General features: G+C 42.7%; 1 protein-coding gene across 3 annotated transcripts; it reads left to right on the forward strand.

The window, feature by feature from the left end:
* The first annotated feature begins 8,465 nt into the window (after nt 1-8,465).
* Nucleotides 8,466-19,955, forward strand: olah (oleoyl-ACP hydrolase). Of its 3 annotated transcripts, none has more exons than XM_029657962.2 (7): nt 8,466-8,572; nt 11,126-11,256; nt 14,975-15,113; nt 15,329-15,428; nt 15,592-15,761; nt 16,620-16,702; nt 16,984-19,955. In XM_029657962.2, the coding sequence occupies exons 2-7, from the start codon at nt 11,130-11,132 to the stop codon at nt 17,124-17,126; spliced, it is 762 nt and encodes a 253-aa protein (XP_029513822.1). In that variant the 5' UTR covers nt 8,466-8,572; nt 11,126-11,129; the 3' UTR covers nt 17,127-19,955. The 3 variants fall into 3 exon arrangements, with proteins under 3 accessions (XP_029513822.1, XP_029513823.1, XP_064873750.1); XM_029657963.2 differs by having other exon boundaries at nt 8,485-8,572; nt 11,121-11,256; XM_065017678.1 differs by having other exon boundaries at nt 8,525-8,547.
* Nucleotides 19,956-20,265: the final 310 nt, after the last annotated feature.

Consider the following 20,265-nt stretch of genomic DNA (forward strand, 5'->3'; position numbering starts at 1 on the left):
AGAGTGAAAAGAAGGAAACTTGTACAGACTAAAAATATTCCAAAACATGCATCCTGTTCGCAATAAGGTACTAAAGTAAAACTGCAAAAAAGGTGGCAAGAATTACATTTATGTACTGAATACAAAGCATTACGTTTTTGGCAAATCCAACAAAACCCATCCCTCTTCATATTTTCAAGCATGGTGGTGGCTGCTTGATGTTATGGCTATGCTTGTCATCGGCATGGACTAGTGAGTTTTTTAGGATACAAATAAACAGAATAGAGCTAAGCACAGGCAAAATCCAAGAGGAAAACCTGGTTCAGTCTGCTTTCCAACAGATACTGGGAGACAAATTCAACTTTCAGCAGGACAAAAAACACAAGGCCAAATCTACACTGGAATTGCTTACCAAGATGACATTGAATGTTCCTGAGTGGCCTAATTACAGTTTTGGCTTAAATTGGCTTGAAAATCTATGGCAAGACTTGAACATTGCTGTTTAGCAATGACAGAGCTTGAAGAATTTTTTAAAGAATAATGTGCAAATATTGTACAATCCAGGTGTGCAAAGCTCTTAGAGACTTACCCAGAACGTCTCACAGCTGTAATCACTGTCAAAGGTGAATCTAACATGAATTGCCTCAGGGGTGGGAATACTTATTTAAATTAGATATTTCTGTATTTCATTTTCAATAAATGTGCAAAAACATGTCATCACGTCGTCACTATGAGATATTGTGTGTGGGTGAGAATCATTATTGATTTTTTAAATCCATTTTGAATTCAGGCTGGAACACAACACAATGTGGAATAAATCAAAGGCTATGAATACTTTCTGAAGGCACTGGGTAAATAGTAGGGTCTGCAGCTTATCATGAGGTATTCTAACTCAAGCGACCAAAAACTTGAGGCTTCCTTAACATTAGAGATCACACAGCAGCTGTTAAAAAAGAGACCCTGCTGTTCAGTCTTGACAAAGCATAGAAAAACCAGCGAGATGTTTATTCATGTTCTTATTCAGCCACGACTATGAAACATAGGATATGACAGTTTTTCAGGTCCTATTGATAGGATAGTCTTGAATGGAGCTCATCCAGTTTGTTCTCCAGTGGCTGCACATTCACCAACAGAACATTGGGCAATGGTGGTCTCTCTTTCCCACCATTTCCAGGGATTAGGGCCTGGTCCGGAGTAAGCAGAATGTCCAGAGCTGCTGACTCATTGACGTAGAAATGTTCATCCAAATTGAGATCAGTGATCACTGTTCTGATGTCCAGAAGCTGTTTTCGGTCATAGGAAATGATGGCAGAGACATAAAAAAAAGAATAATCATATCCTGTAGGTATAGCCAAGGTTGCAAGCCTTGCGTCACCACTCAGAATACTATAAGATGCATGTGTCTAGGTTTACCATTAAGCAATTATTAAGAGGCTGTTAGGTTCTAATTCTCAGAGTAAAAAACTCAACGGACATTATAAAAGCTTAACCAAGTTTAATTCTTCCCAGAGGATCAATACAGCTGCATTAGACAATGACATTTCACACAAGCCCTGATATTTAACCCTTCCTCCTGAGTCTCCTCCTGCACATCTGAACAGCCAATGCATCTCTGTTGTTAGACAGAACCTTAGTGATATCTGTTCTTCCTCACTTTATCTGACCTGACCTCTACCCCAAAGTGCTTACTCCTCCCCAACTCTCGGCTGTCATGGTGCCTGGGACCAGACTGTGTCTCTTCTCCTCCCAGAGTATCCCTTTGAAAGGGACAATGAACTTGCCAGGCCTGGTGGCTGGACAAGTTAGCCCTTGAGAGGTTGATTGTTTTGAATGGGAACATTCTGAACCATCACCCTCGGCCCAAGGGCCTTAATGTGATGGGACTGTTTATTCGAGACCTGAACTGGGGAACAGTGGTGTTTACCTGTCCCAATGGGGACTTATGAGTCTTGAGGCGGGGGCTCTTGTGTGACCTGACACAGGACTCCTGAGGAGACTGGTCATCAAGGTCAGAGGAGCTCAGCTGGCTCCCAAAGTCCCCGCGCCTTGGGTCGAGATGTTTAGCCAGGGAAGGCTCTACGGGAGGAGGAATACACTATTCAAGTGCGGGTAGCCAGTCACCAGAGAAAGTGACTTAAATGGCTCTGCCCAACTTATCCAACGACAAACAGTCTGATACACATTGTTGGACGGATGTGGAATTACACTGAGAGGTGATTGCACCCATCCTAGTCTTGTAGGCGTATGATACCTGACTTTGGCAGTGCCTCGAAGAAGGAGAGATTAATTATTGACTCAACTCAACTCTTCAGTTTGCCTGGGCAGCACAAGCTGAGCAGATATTCTTTTTTCAGGGGCGTAATTAGGGTTGTAAATAAATTCCCTGGTTTTCCCAAAATCCCGGTTGGAGGTTTACCGAAATTTATTGAAAGTTCTCAGAATTTTGCAACCCTAGGCATTATTCCCTTCCTGGTCAAAAGGGGCACTGCCTGATGCTGCAAGAGAAATGCCATCGTCCTCACTTCTGGATTCGTCAGAAAGGTTTGCCCCCTGGGAAAGATGGATGACCTCTGAATTTGTCAAGAGCTCGAACTGAGGGGAAGACTATATAGCCTCTCCCTCATCTGGGATCTTGTTCTCAACGGAATCATCCTCGATCAAGAGCTAGGCCTGAGCAGTGCTTTCCAAGTACTTTACTCTCATGTTTAATGACACCAAGGCCCAGCTTAGCGCTATGCGCACAGCTAGCGGGGTCAAAGAGAGCCTCCAAAGCGTGGTCTACGCCGAGACAAGTAGCACAGAGCCGCACAATTACCAGACTGGGACATGTAATGCCCGCAATTGCCAGGGCAAGCTTTGCTGGCCTGTTTTGACAGTGATGAGTGGAGGTCGTTTGACTGCTGACCCTTTACGGATGCAGGCAATGAGGCAGTGATCGCTGAGATCTTGGTTGAAGACAGCAGAGGTGTATTTAGAGGGCAAGTTGGTTAGGATGATATCGATGAGGGTGCCCGTGTTTAACGCTTTGGGGCGGTGCCTGGTAGTTTCATTGATAATTTGTGTCAGATTGAGGGCATCAAGCTTAGATTGTAGGATGGCTGGGGTGTTAAGCATGTTCCAGTTTAGGTCGCCTAGCAGCACGAGCTCTGAAGATAGATGGGGGGCAATCAGTTCACGTATGGTGTCCAGAGCACAGCTGGGGGCAGAGGGTGGTCTATAGCAGGTGGCAACAGTTAGAGACTTGTTTTTAGAGAGGTGGATTTTTAAAAGTAGATGTTCAAATTGTTTGGGTACAGACCTGGATAGTAGGACAGAACTCTGCAGGCTATATTTGCAGTAGATTGCAACACCGCCCCCTTTGGCAGTTCTATCTTGTCTGAAAATGTTGTCGTTTGGGATGAGAATTTCAGAATTTTTGGTGATCTTCCTAAGCCAGGATTCAGACACAGCTAGAACATCCGGGTTGGCAGAGTGTGCTAAAGCTGTGAATAAAAAAAACTTAGGGAGGAGGCTTCTAATGTTAACATGCATGAAACCAATGCTATTACGGTTACAGAAGTCAGCAAAAGAGAGCGCCTGGGAAATAGGAGTGGAGCTTGGCACTGCAGGGCCTGGATTGATCTCCACATCACCAGAGGAACAGAAGAGGAGTAGGATAAGGGTACGGCTAAAAGCAATAAGAATTGGTCATCTAGAACGTCTGGAACAGAGAGTAAAAGGAGGTTTCTGGGGGCGATAAAATATCTTCAAGGTATAATGTACAGACAAAGGTATGGTAGGATGTGAATACAGTGGAGGTAAACCTAGGCATTGAGTGATGATGAGAGAGATATTGCAGGGCGAAGGGGAGAGTGGGGTAGGTTGAGCCAAAGGGATAAGTTGAGCAACCCTTGTTTCTAAGAAACCATACACAAAATGAATAATTTTACCAAATATTTAGGAAGAGGTCATCATTTAATGGAGTCTGTGAAGGAAGAAACCACATGGAAAAAGTAGTAAGCAAGTTGAGTCCAAAAAAACAGATTTTTACCAAGTCAAATTAATTTATTGTGTTAGAGGTTTGTATCTAAGTGAAATTAGATCATTTTAAGTATTGTTCTATAAATCAGTTAGGGTCTATAAGCTTCAATATGAGGTCCCAAACCTAGCATGAAAGGGCATCCTTGTGTGGGCTAATTTGTATTTTATTTATTTATTTATTTTACCTTTATTTAACCAGGCAAGTCAGTTAAGAACAAATTCTTATTTTCAATGACGGCCTAGGAACAGCGGGTTAACTGCCTGTTCAGGGGCAGAACAACAGATTTGTACCTTAGACCCACTTCAATTTGGTTACCGCCCCAATATGTCCACAGACGATGCAATCACAATCACTCTGCACACTGCCCTAATCCATCTGGCCAAGAGGAATACCTATGTAATAATGCTGTTCATACAGCTCAGCATTTTACACCAAACTCGTCATTAAGCGCAAGACCCTAGGTCTCGACCCCGCCCTGTGCAAATGGGTCCTGGCCTTCCTGAAGGGCCACCCGTAGGTGGTGAGGGTAGGAAACCCGTTGATCCTCAACACTGGGGCCCCACAAGGGTGCTTTCTCAGCCCTCTCCTGTACTCCCTGTTCACCCATGGCTGCGTGGCCATGCACACCTCCAACTCAATCATCAAGTTTGCAGACGACTCTACAGTGGTAGGCTTGATTACCAACAACGACGAGACGGCCTATAGGGAGGAGATAAGGGCTCTTGGAGAGTGGTGTCAGGAAAATAACCTCACACTCAATGTCAACAAAACAAAGGAGCTGATCGTGGACTTCAGGAAACAGCAGAGGGAGCAGCCCCCTATCCACATCGACGGGACAGTAGTGAAGAAGGTGGAAAGTTCTAAGTTCCTCGGCGTACACATCACGGACAAACTGAAATGGTCCACCCACACAGACAGCGTGGTGAAGAAGGAGCAGCAGCGCCTTTAGTTACATCACAACACTCCCTCACCACACTCCCTATCTTGCTCTTGGTCCTCATCTTTGTAAGTCACCTTGATTTTGCACGTGAGTGTTTTATCAGTTTCTTTATGAAAAGATTTAGCGAACTCCATGACAGTACCTAAAGCAAGGTGCTATAGCAGCACACAAGTAGCCTACAAATGCATGCTGGGCCGGGCATGCCCAGAGCTAATTACAGTGCCTTGCGAAAATATTCGCCCCCCTTGAACTTTGCGACCTTTTGCCACATTTCAGGCTTCAAACATAAAGATATAAAACTGTATTTTTTGGTGAAGAATCAACAACAAGTGGGACACAATCATGAAGTGGAACGACATTTATTGGATATTTCAAACTTTTTTAACAAATCAAAAACTGAAAAATTGGGCGTGCAAATTATTCAGCCCCTTTACTTTCAGTGCAGCAAACTCTCTCCAGAAGTTCAGTGAGGATCTCTGAATGATCCAATGTTGACCTAAATGACTAATGATGATAAATACAATCCACCTGTGTGTAATCAAGTCTCTGTATAAATGCACATGCACTGTGATAGTCTCAGAGGTCCGTTAAAAGCGCAGAGAGCATCATGAAGAACAAGGAACACACCAGGCAGGTCCGAGATACTGTTGTGAAGAAGTTTAAAGCCGGATTTGGATACAAAAATATTTCCCAAGCTTTAAACATCCCAAGGAGCACTGTGCAAGCGATAATATTGAAATGGAAGGAGTATCAGACCACTGCAAATCTACCAAGACCTGGCCGTCCCTCTAAACTTTCAGCTCATACAAGGAGAAGACTGATCAGAGATGCAGCCAAGAGGCCCATGATCACTCTGGATGAACTGCAGAGATCTACAGCTGAGGTGGGAGACTCTGTCCATAGGACAACAATCAGTCGTATATTGCACAAATCTGGCCTTTATGGAAGAGTGGCAAGAAGAAAGCCATTTCTTAAAGATATCCATAAAAAGTGTCGTTTAAACTTTGCCACAAGCCACCTGGGAGACACACCAAACATGTGGAAGAAGGTGCTCTGGTCAGATGAAACCAAAATTGAACTTTTTGGCAACAATGCAAAACGTTATGTTTGGCGTAAAAGCAACACAGCTCATCACCCTGAACACACCATCCCCACTGTCAAACATGGTGGTGGCAGCATCATGGTTTGGGCCTGCTTTTCTTCAGCAGGGACAGGGAAGGTGGTTAACATTGATGGGAAGATGGATGGAGCCAAATACAGGACCATTCTGGAAGAAAACCTGATGGAGTCTGCAAAAGACCTGAGACTGGGACGGAGATTTGTCTTCCAACAAGACAATGATCCAAAACATAAAGCAAAATCTACAATGGAATGGTTCAAAAATAAACATATCCAGGTGTTAGAATGGCCAAGTCAAAGTCCAGACCTGAATCCAATCGAGAATCTGTGGAAAGAACTGAAAACTGCTGTTTACAAATGCTCTCCATCCAACCTCACTGAGCTCGAGCTGTTTTGCAAGGAGGAATGGGAAAAAAGTTCAGTCTCTCGATGTGCAAATCTGATAGAGACATACCCCAAGCGACTTACAGCTGTAATCGCAGCAAAAGGTGGCGCTACAAAGTATTAACTTAAGGGGGCTGAATAATTTTGCACGCCCAATTTTTCAGTTTTTGATTTGTTAAAAAAGTTTGAAATATCCAATAAATGTCATTCCACTTCATGATTGTGTCCCACCTGTTGTTGATTCTTCACAAAAAAATACAGTTTTATATCTTTATGTTTGAAGCCTGAAATGTGGCAAAAGGTCGCAAAGTTCAAGGGGGCACTGTAAGTGAAATTGGAGCGGGCTAGAAGGCCGATGCTTCAGCCTTTGCGAAACTCTCTCCAGACTCCAGTCAAATTGGGCATGCTCCACTCCTCGCTCCACTCCAGCTCCGCTCACATACTCTGGAAGCTGTAGCTAGTTGGCTAGCTAGCTGCAAGCAAGGGATAAGAACTTTGACACTGAGCATGGCAACGGAACATAAAGAACTAACGACTGGGTCATGTTTGTAAATATCAAACTAATCTAATGAACGACTGGGTCGCGTCTCTAGCAATCAATAGATGAGTAAGTATTAATTTGCTTGTAAAAAGTATGAAAATATCAACGAAAAATAAGATTTGATCTTGTCTCATCGCTGCAACTCTCCAACGGGCTTGGGAGAGGTTAAGGTGGATTCATGTGTCCTCCGAAACATGAGCTTAAACGCACTCCTTAACACCCGCCAGCTTAACGGGAAGCCAGCCGCACCAATGTTTTGGAGGAATCGTTCAGAAAGTGCAATGGGACAATGAAACCCGGGTCTGTACTAACCGCTACGCCACTAAGGAGGCCCAAAAAATACGTTTTAATACCGGTAAATGTGTGCTTTAATATTTTGGGGGGGCAAATGTGGTATAAGCGGGATAAACGCTTCCGTTCTGTACATTAATGTATATCAGAACGTCTAATGTACAGAACGTTGGCATTTATCCCTTACATATCTTTGTTAGAAAGAATAGTATATTTCCCTTGATGGAGTGATGTTGATTGTAAAAATGGGATAAACATACCCGTTCTCTCCTACACCCACAAAGCGCTGATTGGCCTGTTAGGCATGATTGAATAAGGCCTCAACCAATGACCCGCAAAAGAGGTGAGATGTCGAACCGAATGGCCTGAAAGAGAATTACACTTCGTGAAAGAAAAAAGTTGTCAGTGATCCTTTATTTATAAGGGATTTGGCAATGCAGTGCATAGGGACAGGGTACAGTACATAGCAAAAGTGGTAAAGACCCTATTGGGGTAAAATACACTTCCAAATCTTTGGTCCAAAATGTTTCACTGGCCTCAATACTATACATCCAGAATAACATTATTTATATATTTAATATGATATGTAGTACTGTACATCCATAGTTATATTTATATATTTAATATAATATATATAAATTAATTATTTACAATGTAATTCCACACTCCAGACATCCGTTTACTAACCAAACCTGAAGAAGAGAAGAACCAGGACTGTGGTAGCAGAGGCAGAGAAATACTTGGGATTGTAAAGATTTGCTGCAGAACAGCTGCAGGGGGTGTTGAGTGGTAGTGTTCTGACACAGGAGGTTGGTGCCACCTTAATTGGGGAAGACAGGCTCGTGTTAATGACTGGAGCGCAATAGGTGGAATGGTATCAAATACTTAAAACACATGGTTTCCATGTGATTGATGCCATTCCATTTGCACCTTTCCAGACATTATTATGAGCTGCCCTCCCTTCAGAAGCCTCCATTGGTTCTGGAATAGGACTAGATAGGGTTAAATAGTGGAATGGGTTGGTGTTTTTTTTTAGAGAGAGGGCTAATAGTTGGCAGGGCAATTTTCCTTTTTCCCAATTTTGTATTACCTTATTAAGAATTTAATGTCGGTGGGCTGTGAATGGCCTCACACACCAGCACAGTAGGTGGCAGTGTATGCATCTACAAGTTGGATGCGATCTTCTGCCAGCCAATTCGCTAAGAAGAAGAAGAAGGAAAAGAGGAGAAGAACCAGGAAGCTTTAAAATTGAAGGAATTGCTTTGAGAAAATGTGAGGTGCCACGACTATTTAACAGGTATTTACAGTATGACATACTAGTTAACGCTTAGAAATGATTCAGTAACGTGAGATTTAGTAAGCTACATTAAGTGTAATAACTGGATCTGGCAGTAATGTGACCAAAATCCAAACAAACATGGTTCGTTTGCGGTAGCTTATAAACCTATACATTGCACCTGGTATAAAAAAAAGTTTGCGTTTTGGTAGTCGTCAGTTTGTTCCATTATACCTTTGCATCCTGATGCACAGGAAAGTATGAGGGCTTTCGCACCAAATTGGTTTCGAGCGTCTTTTCTCTGGCACATATTCGACCTTATTTCGGTTCGTTTGGACGGGTGTGAACTCTTATCAGCACACGGGAGCGCACTAACAACGCACCGTGGTTCACTCAATAAAAGGGTGCTCGGTCCGATTCCATTCGTGACGTGGTGCCAGTTCCATTCGTGACGTGGTGCCAGTCTGGACCAAAAACAGGAAAATAACCCGAGGCACGCAGTATTATTGGTTGTTTGACTGCGAACATTCGATGATACTCACGCAGTAGCTTACCATAACTTGATATGTCTGAAACATTATGTGAGTAGTCAGCGCATTTATGAGAGCATGCTGATTAGGGCCCGAGTCTATACCAGGGATAAAGACTACTGAATATACCCCATCCACGGCGCGGTTGTGGGAAGACCAAAGTGATATGAAGTTTGAGAGGCAAGTTATGCTTCTTGATAATCAATAATGGATTAAACATGAGCATTTTTCTCCAATAAACAAATTACTTGCATGAACACATGGTTTTGTTTAGGCGTTTTAGTTTTTGACATTGGGCAATCGGAAACCAACCAGACGCCTCACAAGTCCTCAACTGGCAGCTTTTTTTATTCATTGATTTCACCTTTATTTAACCAGGTAGGCTAGTTGAGAACAAGTTCCCTTTTACAACTGCGACCTGGCCAAGATAAAGCATAGCAGTGTGAACAGACAACAACACAGTTACACATGGAGTAAACAATAAACAAGTCAATACACAGTAGAAAAAAATTGTCTATAAACATTGTGTGCAAAAGGCATGAGGAGGTAGGTGAATAATTACAATTTTGTAGATTAACACTGGAGTGATAAATGATCAGATGGTCATGTGCAGGTAGAGATACTGGTGTGCAAAAGAGCAGAAAAGTAAATCAATAAAAACAGTATGGGGATGAGGTAGGTAAATTGGGTGGGCTATTTACTGATGGACTATGTACAGCTGCAGCGATCGGTTAGCTGCTCAGATAGCAGATGTTTAAAGTTGGTGAGGAAGATAAAAGTCTCCAACTTAAGCGATTTTTGCAATTTGTCACATTCAGCAGAGAACTGGAAGGAAAGGTGGCCAAATGAGGTGTTGGCTTTAGGGATGATCAGTGAGATACACCTGCTGGAGCGCGTGCTACGGGTGGGTGTTTCCATCGTGACCAGTGAACTGAGATAAGGCGGAGCTTTACCTAGCATGGACTTGTAGATGACCTGGAGCCAGTGGGTCTGGCGACGAATATGTAGCGAGGGCCAGCCGACTAGAGCATACAGGTCGCAGTGGTGGGTGGTATAAGGTACTTTAGTAACAAAATGGATGGCACTGTGATAAACTGCATCCAGTTTGCTGAGTAGAGTATTGGAAGCTATTTTGTAGATGACATCGCCGAAGTCGAGGATCGGTAGGATAGTCAGTTTTACTAGGGTAAGTTTGGCGGCGTAAGTGAAGGAGGCTTTGTTGTGGAATATAAAGCCGACTCTAGATTTGATTTTAGATTGGAGATGTTTGATATGAGTCTGGAAGGAGAGTTTACAGTCTAGCCAGACACCTAGGTACTTATAGATGTCCACATATTCTAGGTCGGAACCATCAAGGGTGGTGATGCTAGTCGGGCGTGCGGGTGCAGGCAGCAAACGGCTGAAAAGCATGCATTTGGTTTTATTAGCGTTTAAGAGTAGTTGGAGGCCACGGAAGGAGTGTTGTATGGCATTGAAGCTCATTTGGAGGTTAGATGGCACAGTGTCCAAGGAAGGGCCAGAAGTATACAGAATGGTGTCGTCTGCGTAGAGGTGGATCAAGGAATCGCCCGCAGCAAGAGCAACATAATTGATTTATACAGAGAAAAGAGTCGGCCTGAGAATATAACCCTGTTGGTACCCCCATAGAGACTGCCAGAGGACCGGACAACATGCCCTCCGATTTGACACACTGAACTCTGTCTGCAAAGTAGTTGGTGAACCAGGCAAGGCAGTCATTAGAAAAACCGAGGCTACTGAGTCTGCCGATAAGAATATGGTGATTGACAGAGTCGAAAGCCTTGGCCAGGTCGATGAAGACGGCTGCACAATACTGTCTTTTATCGATGACGGTTATGATATTGTTCAGTACCTTGAGTGTGGCTGAGGTGCACCCGTGACATCAAATAGTACCAGCAAAACACCAGTCTCAAGGTCAACAGTGAGGAGGTGACTCCAGGATGATGGCCTTAGCAAATGCCATCTTCAATTTTACAGCATTATACATAGGCATATTCCTTATTTTCATTTCTCTTGTCAAGTACAGTAGAATGGACAAGGTGATCAACTGCTTCAGTAAGAGACCTGATGCCGTGGCCAGGCTGATATGCTTCCCATGGGCAGGTGGAGGCTCCATACACTATGCACGCTGGGGGAAAATCCTCACCTCCATTGAAGGTAATGATTATGATGATAATAATACATTGGATTTATATATCCATTTTCAAAGACCCAAAGGCGCTTTACATAAGGTACTATTATTTTTAGAGCCCGACCGATAAATTGGTTGACCAATATTATCGGCCAATTATCTTATCTATCTTCTCTTTTATCTTTCACGGAAATATGTGTCTGTCTTTATTCCGCATATAAACCTGCAATATTATATACATAAAATTAACGAATACAGTATGTCTTATTTGCTGTCATTTTTAGAATTTTTCAATGGTTGCCTAAAGATGGCATTCTACGAGATGCTCATTGAACAACATTCAGCCCTAAGTCAAGAGAGAGTAGGCATGGTGGTTTGACGGTGAGTAGCTTGCCACATCTAGTGATGGCATATTTGAATAAGTAAATAATCAAAGTACACTTCACCAAGCAAACAGCCCTGTCCTCATCCCATTCTCACTTAGTTAACGTTAGCTGGCTAGCTAGACAGCTATGTAGTTAGGCTCTATCTAGCCGGCAAGATACTTTTGGGCATGTAGTGTGTGTGGACACCTGCTTGTCGAACATCTCATTCCAAAATCATGGGCATTAATATGGAGTTGGGCCCACCTTTGCTGCTATAACAGACTCCACTCTTCTGGGAAGGCTTTAGACTAGATGTTGGAACATTGCTGCGGAGACTTGCTTCCATTCAGCCACAAGCATTAGTGAGGTCGGGGACTGATGTTGGGCAATTAGGCCTGGCTCACAGTCGGCGGTCCAATTCATTCCAAAGGTGTTCGATTGGGTTCAGGTCAGTGCTCTGTGCAAGTCAGTCAAGTTCTTCCACACTGATCTCGACAAACCATTTCTGTATGGACTTGCTTTGTGCACAGGGGCAGTGTCATGCTGAAAAAGGAAAGGGCCTTCCCTAAACTGTTGCCACAAAGTTGGAAGCACAGAATCGTCTAGAATGTCATTGTATGCTGTAGTGTTAAGATTTTAGTTCACTGGAACTAAGGGCCCAAGTCCGAACCATAAAAACACATCCCCAGACCATTATTCCTCCTCCACCAAACTTTACAGTTGGCACTATGCATTGGGGCAGATGGCGTCCTCCTGGCATCTGCCAAACCCAGATTTGTCCGTCGGACTGCCAGATGGTGAAGTGTGATTTATCGCTCCAGAGAATGCGTTTCCACTGCTCCGGACTGACGCCATAGTGAACACTCCTTGATACAAAAATAGCACTTACTGTGTGGGCTTATTTAGTTAGTTTTCCACAAACTACAAAAAGCAAGATATTTGGCGCCAGTCTATCATTCGGGTCATGCGCTTGCATTCATGATAAGATAGATAGCTGTATTAGGTGTATGACTAAAACCATTGCGGCGAGGATTTTCTTGCATTAACGTTTTCAGTCATCAGCGTATGCCAATTGCAGTTGAAATATACACTGAGTGTACAAAACATTGACACCTGCTCTTTCCATGACATGGACTGAACAGGTGAAAGCTATGATCCTTTATTGATGTCCCTTGTTGAATCCTCTTCAAATAGTGTAGATAAAGGGGGAGAGACAGTTTTTAAAGATGGATTTTTAAACCTTGAGACAATAGCGACATGGATTGTGTGTGTGCCATTCAGAGGGCGAATCGGCTAGACAAATGATTGAAGTGCCTTTGAACGGGTTATGGTTATGGTGCCAGGCGCACCGGTTTGAGTGTGTCATGAACCGCAACGTAGCTGGGTTTTTCACTCAACAGTTTACTCTTTGTATCAAGAATGGTCCAACACCCAAAGGACTGCTAGCCAACGTGACACAACTGTAGGAAGCATTGGAGTCAACATGGGCCAGCATCCCTGTGGAACGGTTTTGGCACCTTGTAGTGTTCATGCCCTGTCAAATTGAGGCTATTCTGTCAGCAAAAAGGGGTGCTACTCAATATTAGGAAGGTGTTCCTAATGTTTTGTACACTCAGTGTATAGCCAATACATGTTGTATTGAATATCAGTGTAATTTACATGATGGTTTCTGTAAGAAAACATTGGCGTAATGAACAGTTAGCATGTGCACTAACCAAGATCTCAATGCAAGGTTTCCATAAAGTGTTTGTTTACATGACCTTTGACTATTGACAAAAGGAACACCTATGTGAGAATACTGTTCATTGACTACAGCTCAGATTTCAACACCATCGTGCCCAGGATCACTTAGCTAAGGACTCTGGGCCTAAACACCTCCCTCTGCAACTGGGCTGTTGTGGAGCAGGTCGAGAGTTTCAAGTTCCTTGGTGTTCACATCACCAACGAACTATCATGGTCCAAACATACCAAAACAGTCGTAAAGAGGGCACAATAAAACCTTTCCCCCCTCAGGAGACTGAAAAGATTTGGCATGGGTCACCAGATCCTCAAAAGGTTCTACAGCTGCACCATCGAGAGCATCTTGACCGGTTGCATCACCGCCTGGTATGGCAACTGCTCAGCAGCTGACCGTAAGGCACTACAGAGGGCTCAACTAACCTGTTCCCCCGCACACTGACTTGATACAAGTGCCCTCTGTATATAGCCTTGTTATTCTTATAGTGCGAACGGCCCAGTACATCACTGGGGCCAAGCTTCCTGCCATCCAGGACCTATACAATAGGCTGTGTCAGAGGAAAGCCCATAAAATTGTCAGACTCCAGTCACCCAAGTCAGACTGTTTTCTCTGCTACCACACGGCAAGTCGTACTGGAGCGCCAAGTCTAGGACCAAAAGGCTCCTCAGCAGCTTCTACCCCCAAGCCATAAGACTGCTGAACAATTGATAAAATCGCCACCGGACAATTTACATTGACCCCCCCCCTCCTCCCTTTTGTACAGCTACACGCTGTTTATTATCTATGCATAGTCACTTCACCTCTACCTACATGTAGAAATGACCTCAACTAACCTGTTCCCCCGCACACTGACTTATACCAGTGCCCTCTGTATATAGCCTCGTTATTCTTATTGTGTGACTTTTTATTTTAGTCTAATTAGTAAATGTTTTCTTAACCCTTCTTGAACTGCACTGTTGGTTAAGGGCTTGTAAGTAAGTATCTCACTGTAAAGTCTTCACTTGTTGTATTTGGCGCATGTGACAAATAAAGTTTGATTTGAAAGCACTACATTGAATCTACTCAAAACAAATGCTGACACCTAGTGTTGACATGAACTGCGTGGTACTGCATTTCAATGAATAGGTTGTGAACGTGTGAACAGTGAAGTTTAACATTTATGGAGACAGTGTGATTCATTCATCCCTTGTTTAATAGTTTGCTTGTGGTGCTTCAGCAACAAAACAATTCTGCATTTTTATCCCCTGCTATAGATGGACAAATCTTTTTAAGTTCAACCTAAGAAGGTAAACGGAACAAGTGTTTGGTATTTATAGAGGATTTAGTAGCTTTTTGATGTAAACCACATTTTAATATTTAGTTAAGAAATGATCATTTAGAGTATCTGTTAATCCTTTGGAGCACAGTTTGTAGTTAAAAAAATAAATAATTCCACCTCTAAAAAAAAAACTATTTGATAATCAGTGACTTTTTCCTCCCTAAAATCAGTATCGGACCCAAGAAACCCATATCGGTCAGGCTCTAATTTATATTATAAAAATAGGATTGGTCAATTGAAATTGTATCATGATTCATGAGCTGTAGGTTTAGTGAAGGGAAAGGAGACCCAATGTTTCTATCTCCCACTTTGTTCTTTGCTAGTGTATGCTGTTAAACTTCCTGGCCGGGAGGCTCGAGCCAAAGAGCCCTTCTTTCAAAGCATGGAGCAGATTGTAGATGAGGTCATCAATGTGCTACTGCCGGTGCTCAAGGAGAAACCGTTTGCCCTCTTTGGCCACAGGTACAAGTAGAAAAATATCATCAGTGCCACTTAGGTATGAATCTCGTCACCCAGAACCAAATCGGGTTGTCACGAGGACAGTTTGATGGCACACTTAATTACTGAGGGAACTGTTTGATCTATAGTCATCATGGTCCTTATCTGAAGCTACATTTTATTGATCCAAAGTTGTCAGAATTGTGATGACCTTTTATCGTTATTCTGCACTGTCACAGCTTTGGCGCCATGACCAGCTTTGCTATAGCAGATACTTTGAAAAGAGTCCACAAGCTGGAACCAATTCACATCTTCCTGTCTGGTGCCTCTGCACCCTACGTGAGTACTATAATAGCAATCATGTAACAACGGAACAGCATTTATACAATATAACTTTACTACGACATGTAACCATATGGGTATTTCTCATACCTTTTGAAATGCTGCCAGTTAAATGTACTGACCTAAAGCAGACATCCTTTAGTTTTTCCTTGCTTTCTAGTCTGAGATGCGTATCCAAGCCCCAAAGAGAAGTGATTTATCAGACGAGGAGTTCCTCCAGTGGATGACCAGGATTGGTGGGACTCCCCCCGAGTTACTGGCCAATCCTGAGGTTGTAAAGCTCTTCCTACCTGCGCTGAAAGCCGACCTCCACGTGGTGGAGAACTACAGGTGGGTGTCTCTAGCTTTGTCACAATTCTCTCTTTCCTACCAAAAGTGTGCACTTTCACTAATTTGAAAGGAAATTGCTGGTATAAGAAATATGGTGGAAATTTCCCCACACTTCAGAAGATAGGAGATATTATTGGGACGCACATTCTATTAGCACCTCTGGCCTGTAAATGTTAATTAGCAACACATTTATTACCCCTTATACCATGGCATTGTTCAATACTCAATTCTGATTGTCTAGAAGGGCATTCTAGAGTGTGCATTATTTCCCTATAATGCACTGTATAATGCAATGGCTATGGAGTTAAAGACTATCTGAACACGCCGATTGGCACGTGTTTTTCTGTTTCTCATTAGAAAAACAAGATTTCAGTCTGCGGTGTGTTTCCTGACCGGTTCCGCGGTTGGTTAATGTTTTTCCCCCATGAGACACTGTAGCCTATTTCAATTCCTCAAAATCTAAATGTTGACCTTTTTTGTCGGATGTTTTAGTTGAGTAAATGTTTGGAGTATTTCTCAAGTAAAAAAAGTTCAACATGTCTTTATCAGTCGATCTGTTTCACTGTCTATGCTATTGGGTAGAGTTCAATCATCGCAGCTGTTCACCCCACGTTAGTGGGAAAATAGACAGTCAAATGAATTTACCCATTGTGGCACACGGATGTTCCAAACTCCATTTTAGATGAGACTGACTTTATAACAAAAATAACTGTTTTTGACTTTAATCGATGCTACACAGCCCGTTTTCAAAGGGATTCGTTGCTCTTTATTAAAGGCAGTCACTCTTTAATTCTGACATGGTCGATGTTTGGGCTGCTTTTGTATAAATATGTAATCAAGATTGTTCTTGTGTTCCAGGTGTGACAGGCCAGAGAGTCCTCTCCTCTCATGCCCAGTCACATGCTTCGATGGAAAGCAGGACATGCCTCATGACTTAGAAGGTCAGCGCTCTGATGTCTCGTGCATGTCTGCTTTCCATGTGATGTCTAGCGATTCTCTCCATAAGTTACACTGCTGTAACACCCTGTGATTAACACAAAAAAAATGGCCATTTTGTCCTAAGTGATGAGCACAGTTCAGCTGTAGGTTCCTGGCTGTTTGTGTAAGGTCTTCAGAGAACTCTGAAGTTGCTTTAGAACTTTAGTTGCTGAAACCGAATGGTGATCTGTTTCCATCACAACTGTAAATGTGGTATGTGTCTTTCCCTTTTCTTATTTAACAGCATGGAAAGACATATCATCTGGAGATTTTACAGTGCAAATGCTACCTGGAGCTCACTTTTATTTAAAAGATGCAGCCAATGAGAAGATCATATTGGACTACATCACAAAGTATCTGGAGATGGCGGAAATGGACTACTTGTAGCTATGACGGGCACAGTGGCAGTAAAGGAAATGTATCATGTTATGTTTTCATTGTAGTAACACAACCAGTTGTACTTAGTCCAATAAGCATTTCAACAGTAGTATCTATGCCTTTGAGCAATAATGCAAATGATGGAAGTAGGTTTTGTTGACCATGTGAATCTAGCCAATGCGTCTAGGATTTTACGAGTGATGTAAGATGTATTACAGCCTAAAATGGAATCCAGAGAGATTGCCTGACTAGTTCTCAAATCAAATAAATCAAATTTGATTGGTCACGTACACATGATTAGCAGATGTTATTGCGCGAGTAGCAAAATGCTTGTGCTTCTAGTTCCGACAATGCAGCAATATCTAACAATTCCACAAATACCTAATACACACAAATGTAAGGAATCGAATAACAATGTATAAATATATGGATGAGCAATGATAGTGGCATAGCCTAAGATGCAATAGATAGTATAAAATACAGTATATACGTATGAGATGAGTAATGCAAGATATGTAAACATTATTAAAGTGACTAGTGTTCCATTATTAAAGTGGCCAATGATTTCAAGTCTATGTAGGCAGCAGCCTCTAATGTACTAGTGATGGCTGTTTTAACAGTCTGATGGCCTTGAGCTAGAAGTTTTTTTTCAGTCTCTTGGTCCCAGCTTTAATGCACCTGTACTGACCTTGCCTTCTGGATGGTAGCAAGGTGAACAGGCAGTGGCTCAGGTGGTTGTTGTCCTTGATGATCTGTATGGCCTTCCTGTGACATTGGGTGTTGTAGGTGTCCTGGAGGGCAGGTAGTTTGCCCCCGGACGCGTTGTGCAGACCACACCACCCTCTGGAGAGCCCTGCGGCTGTGGGCGGTGCAGTTGCCGTACCAGGCGGTGATGCAGCCTGACAGGATGCTCTCAATTGTGCATCTGTTAAAGTTTGAGTGTTTTGGGTGACAAGCCAAATTTCTTCAGCCACCTGAGGTTGAAGAAGCGCTGTTGCGCCACCTTCACCACACTGTCTGTGTGAGTTTGTCAGTGATTTGTACGCCGAGGAACAACTTTCCACCTTCTCCACTGCTGTTCCTTGATGTGGCTGGGGGGTGCTCCATCTGCTGTTTTCTGAAGTCCACAATCATCTCCTTTGTTTTGTTGATGTTGAGTGAGGGGTTATTTTCCTGACAGCACGCACCCGTGTGGGCCCCCAGTGTTGAGGATCAGTGAAGTGGAGATATTGTTTCCTACTGTCACCACCTGGGGGCGGCCCGTCAGGAAGTCCAGGACCCAATTGCGCAGGGTGGGGTTGAGACCCAGGGCCTCAAGCTTAATGATAAGTGATAAAGCTTGGAGGGTACTATGGTGTTGAATGCTGAGCTATAGTCAATATAGTCCTCTGTATACCAATGTTTGTCTCCCAAATTGCACCTTATTCCCTTTTATAGTGTACTGCTTTTGACCAGCGCTATGTAGAGAACAGGGTGCCATTTGGGACATAGTCTGTTACCATTACTGTACCAATGACATTCTACTGAGCCTGATGTCCATGAGGATGGAGAATATCTGTGCCAGTTTTGGCACCATGTGTGCATCTGTCACTTTGTGTTCTGATCAAAAGTGTTAGCATGCTAACTGTTCCTGTAGACTTCTAGTCTTTGTGCTAAGCTAGTTAGCATTTTCACACACAACGTCCTCTAACTTCCATCATACTGGATGCAGATACATAAAAATGGCATTCATGAATTCATCAGACTGTGGGAGGCACAAAGTAGAGCCATGACTACATGGAACTCTAGTCCACATCAAGTAACTGATGCAAGCAGTAAAATGTGATTTCAAAAACAGACAACAAAAAAAACACCTTATGGAACGACAATACAAACATAGGCACAGACACATGCATACACATGGATTTAGTACTGTAGATATGTGGTATGGGCCTGAGGGCACACTGTGTTGTGAATGTATTGTTTTAATGTTTTAAACTGTAAAAACTGCCTTAATTTTGCTGGACCCCAGGAAGGCAGCAGCTAATGAGGATCCATAATAAATACAAACCAACTATGGAAGTGTATTGTAGCTCATTCGGAGGTAGCCTCGACTGGGATTCTAACCTCGACCGGGGGTCAAACGTCTTGACGAACTTGCAAAAAATGGATGGTTAGGCTAGTGAATGGGAATCTCAACACAATAAATGATGCAGTGGTGAACTTACCATTAGACAGAAGAGGCAATTGCCACAGGCCTCACATCAAGTCCTGCCTCTCCCATCTCATTGGTTTATATAAGCAGATACCCACGTGCCATCTCCATTGGTTTTACCCACGTGGGTGATCGAAAGATAAACTGAACTGATGTCGGTCAACCGTTTTGTGTGTGGATTAATGTACACGCACTAAGTTGACTGTGCCTTTAAACAGCTTGGAAAATTCCAGGAAATTATGTCATGGCTTTAGAAGCTTCTGCTATTTTGAGTCAATTGGAGGTGTACCTGTGGATGTATTTCAGGGCCTACCTTCAAACTCAGTGCCTCTTTGCTTGATATCATGAGTAAATCAAAAGAAATCATCCCAGACCTCAGGAAAGAAAATTGTAGACCTCCACAAGTCTGGTTCATCCTTGGGAAGGAGGCCTACAAACCTGACTCAGTTACACAAGCTCTGTCAGGAGGAATTGGCCAAAATTCACCCAACTTATTGTGGGGAGCTTGTGGAAGGCCACCTGAAACGTTTGACCCAAGTTAATCAATTTAAAGGCAATGCTACCAAATACTAATTGAGTGTATGTAAACTTCTGACCCACTGGGAATGTGATGACATAAAAGCTGAAATAAATTATTCTCTCTACTTTTATTCTGACGTTTCACATTCTTAAAATAAAGTGGTGATCCTAACTGACCTAAGACGGAATTTTTACTAGGAATAAATGTCAGGAATTGTGAAAAACTTTTGAGTTTAAATGTATTTGGCTAAGGTGTATGTAAACTTCCGACTTCAAATGCATATACTGTATGTAAAGAGTTTACAATGTTTAGTGAATATTGAGACCTAATAACAGTTGAGTTTACATGTTTTTCAGATGTTATAATACAAATATACCGAACAAAAATATAAATGCAGCAATTTCAAACATTTTACTGAGTTACAGTTAAGATTC

Source organism: Oncorhynchus nerka, linkage group LG4, assembly GCF_034236695.1.
Source record: "Oncorhynchus nerka isolate Pitt River linkage group LG4, Oner_Uvic_2.0, whole genome shotgun sequence".
Classification (NCBI taxonomy): Eukaryota; Metazoa; Chordata; class Actinopteri; order Salmoniformes; family Salmonidae; genus Oncorhynchus; species Oncorhynchus nerka.

Excerpts from the sequence above, each read along its gene's own strand:
- olah (XM_029657962.2), top strand. The coding sequence starts at position 11,130 with ATGGACAAGGTGATCAACTGCTTCAGTAAGAGACCTGATGCCGTGGCC. Across the intron at positions 15,762-16,619 it reads CACGTGGTGGAGAACTACAG|GTGTGACAGGCCAGAGAGTC; the intron begins GTGGGTGTCTCT and ends CTTGTGTTCCAG. Across the intron at positions 16,703-16,983 it reads CATGCCTCATGACTTAGAAG|CATGGAAAGACATATCATCT; the intron begins GTCAGCGCTCTG and ends CTTATTTAACAG.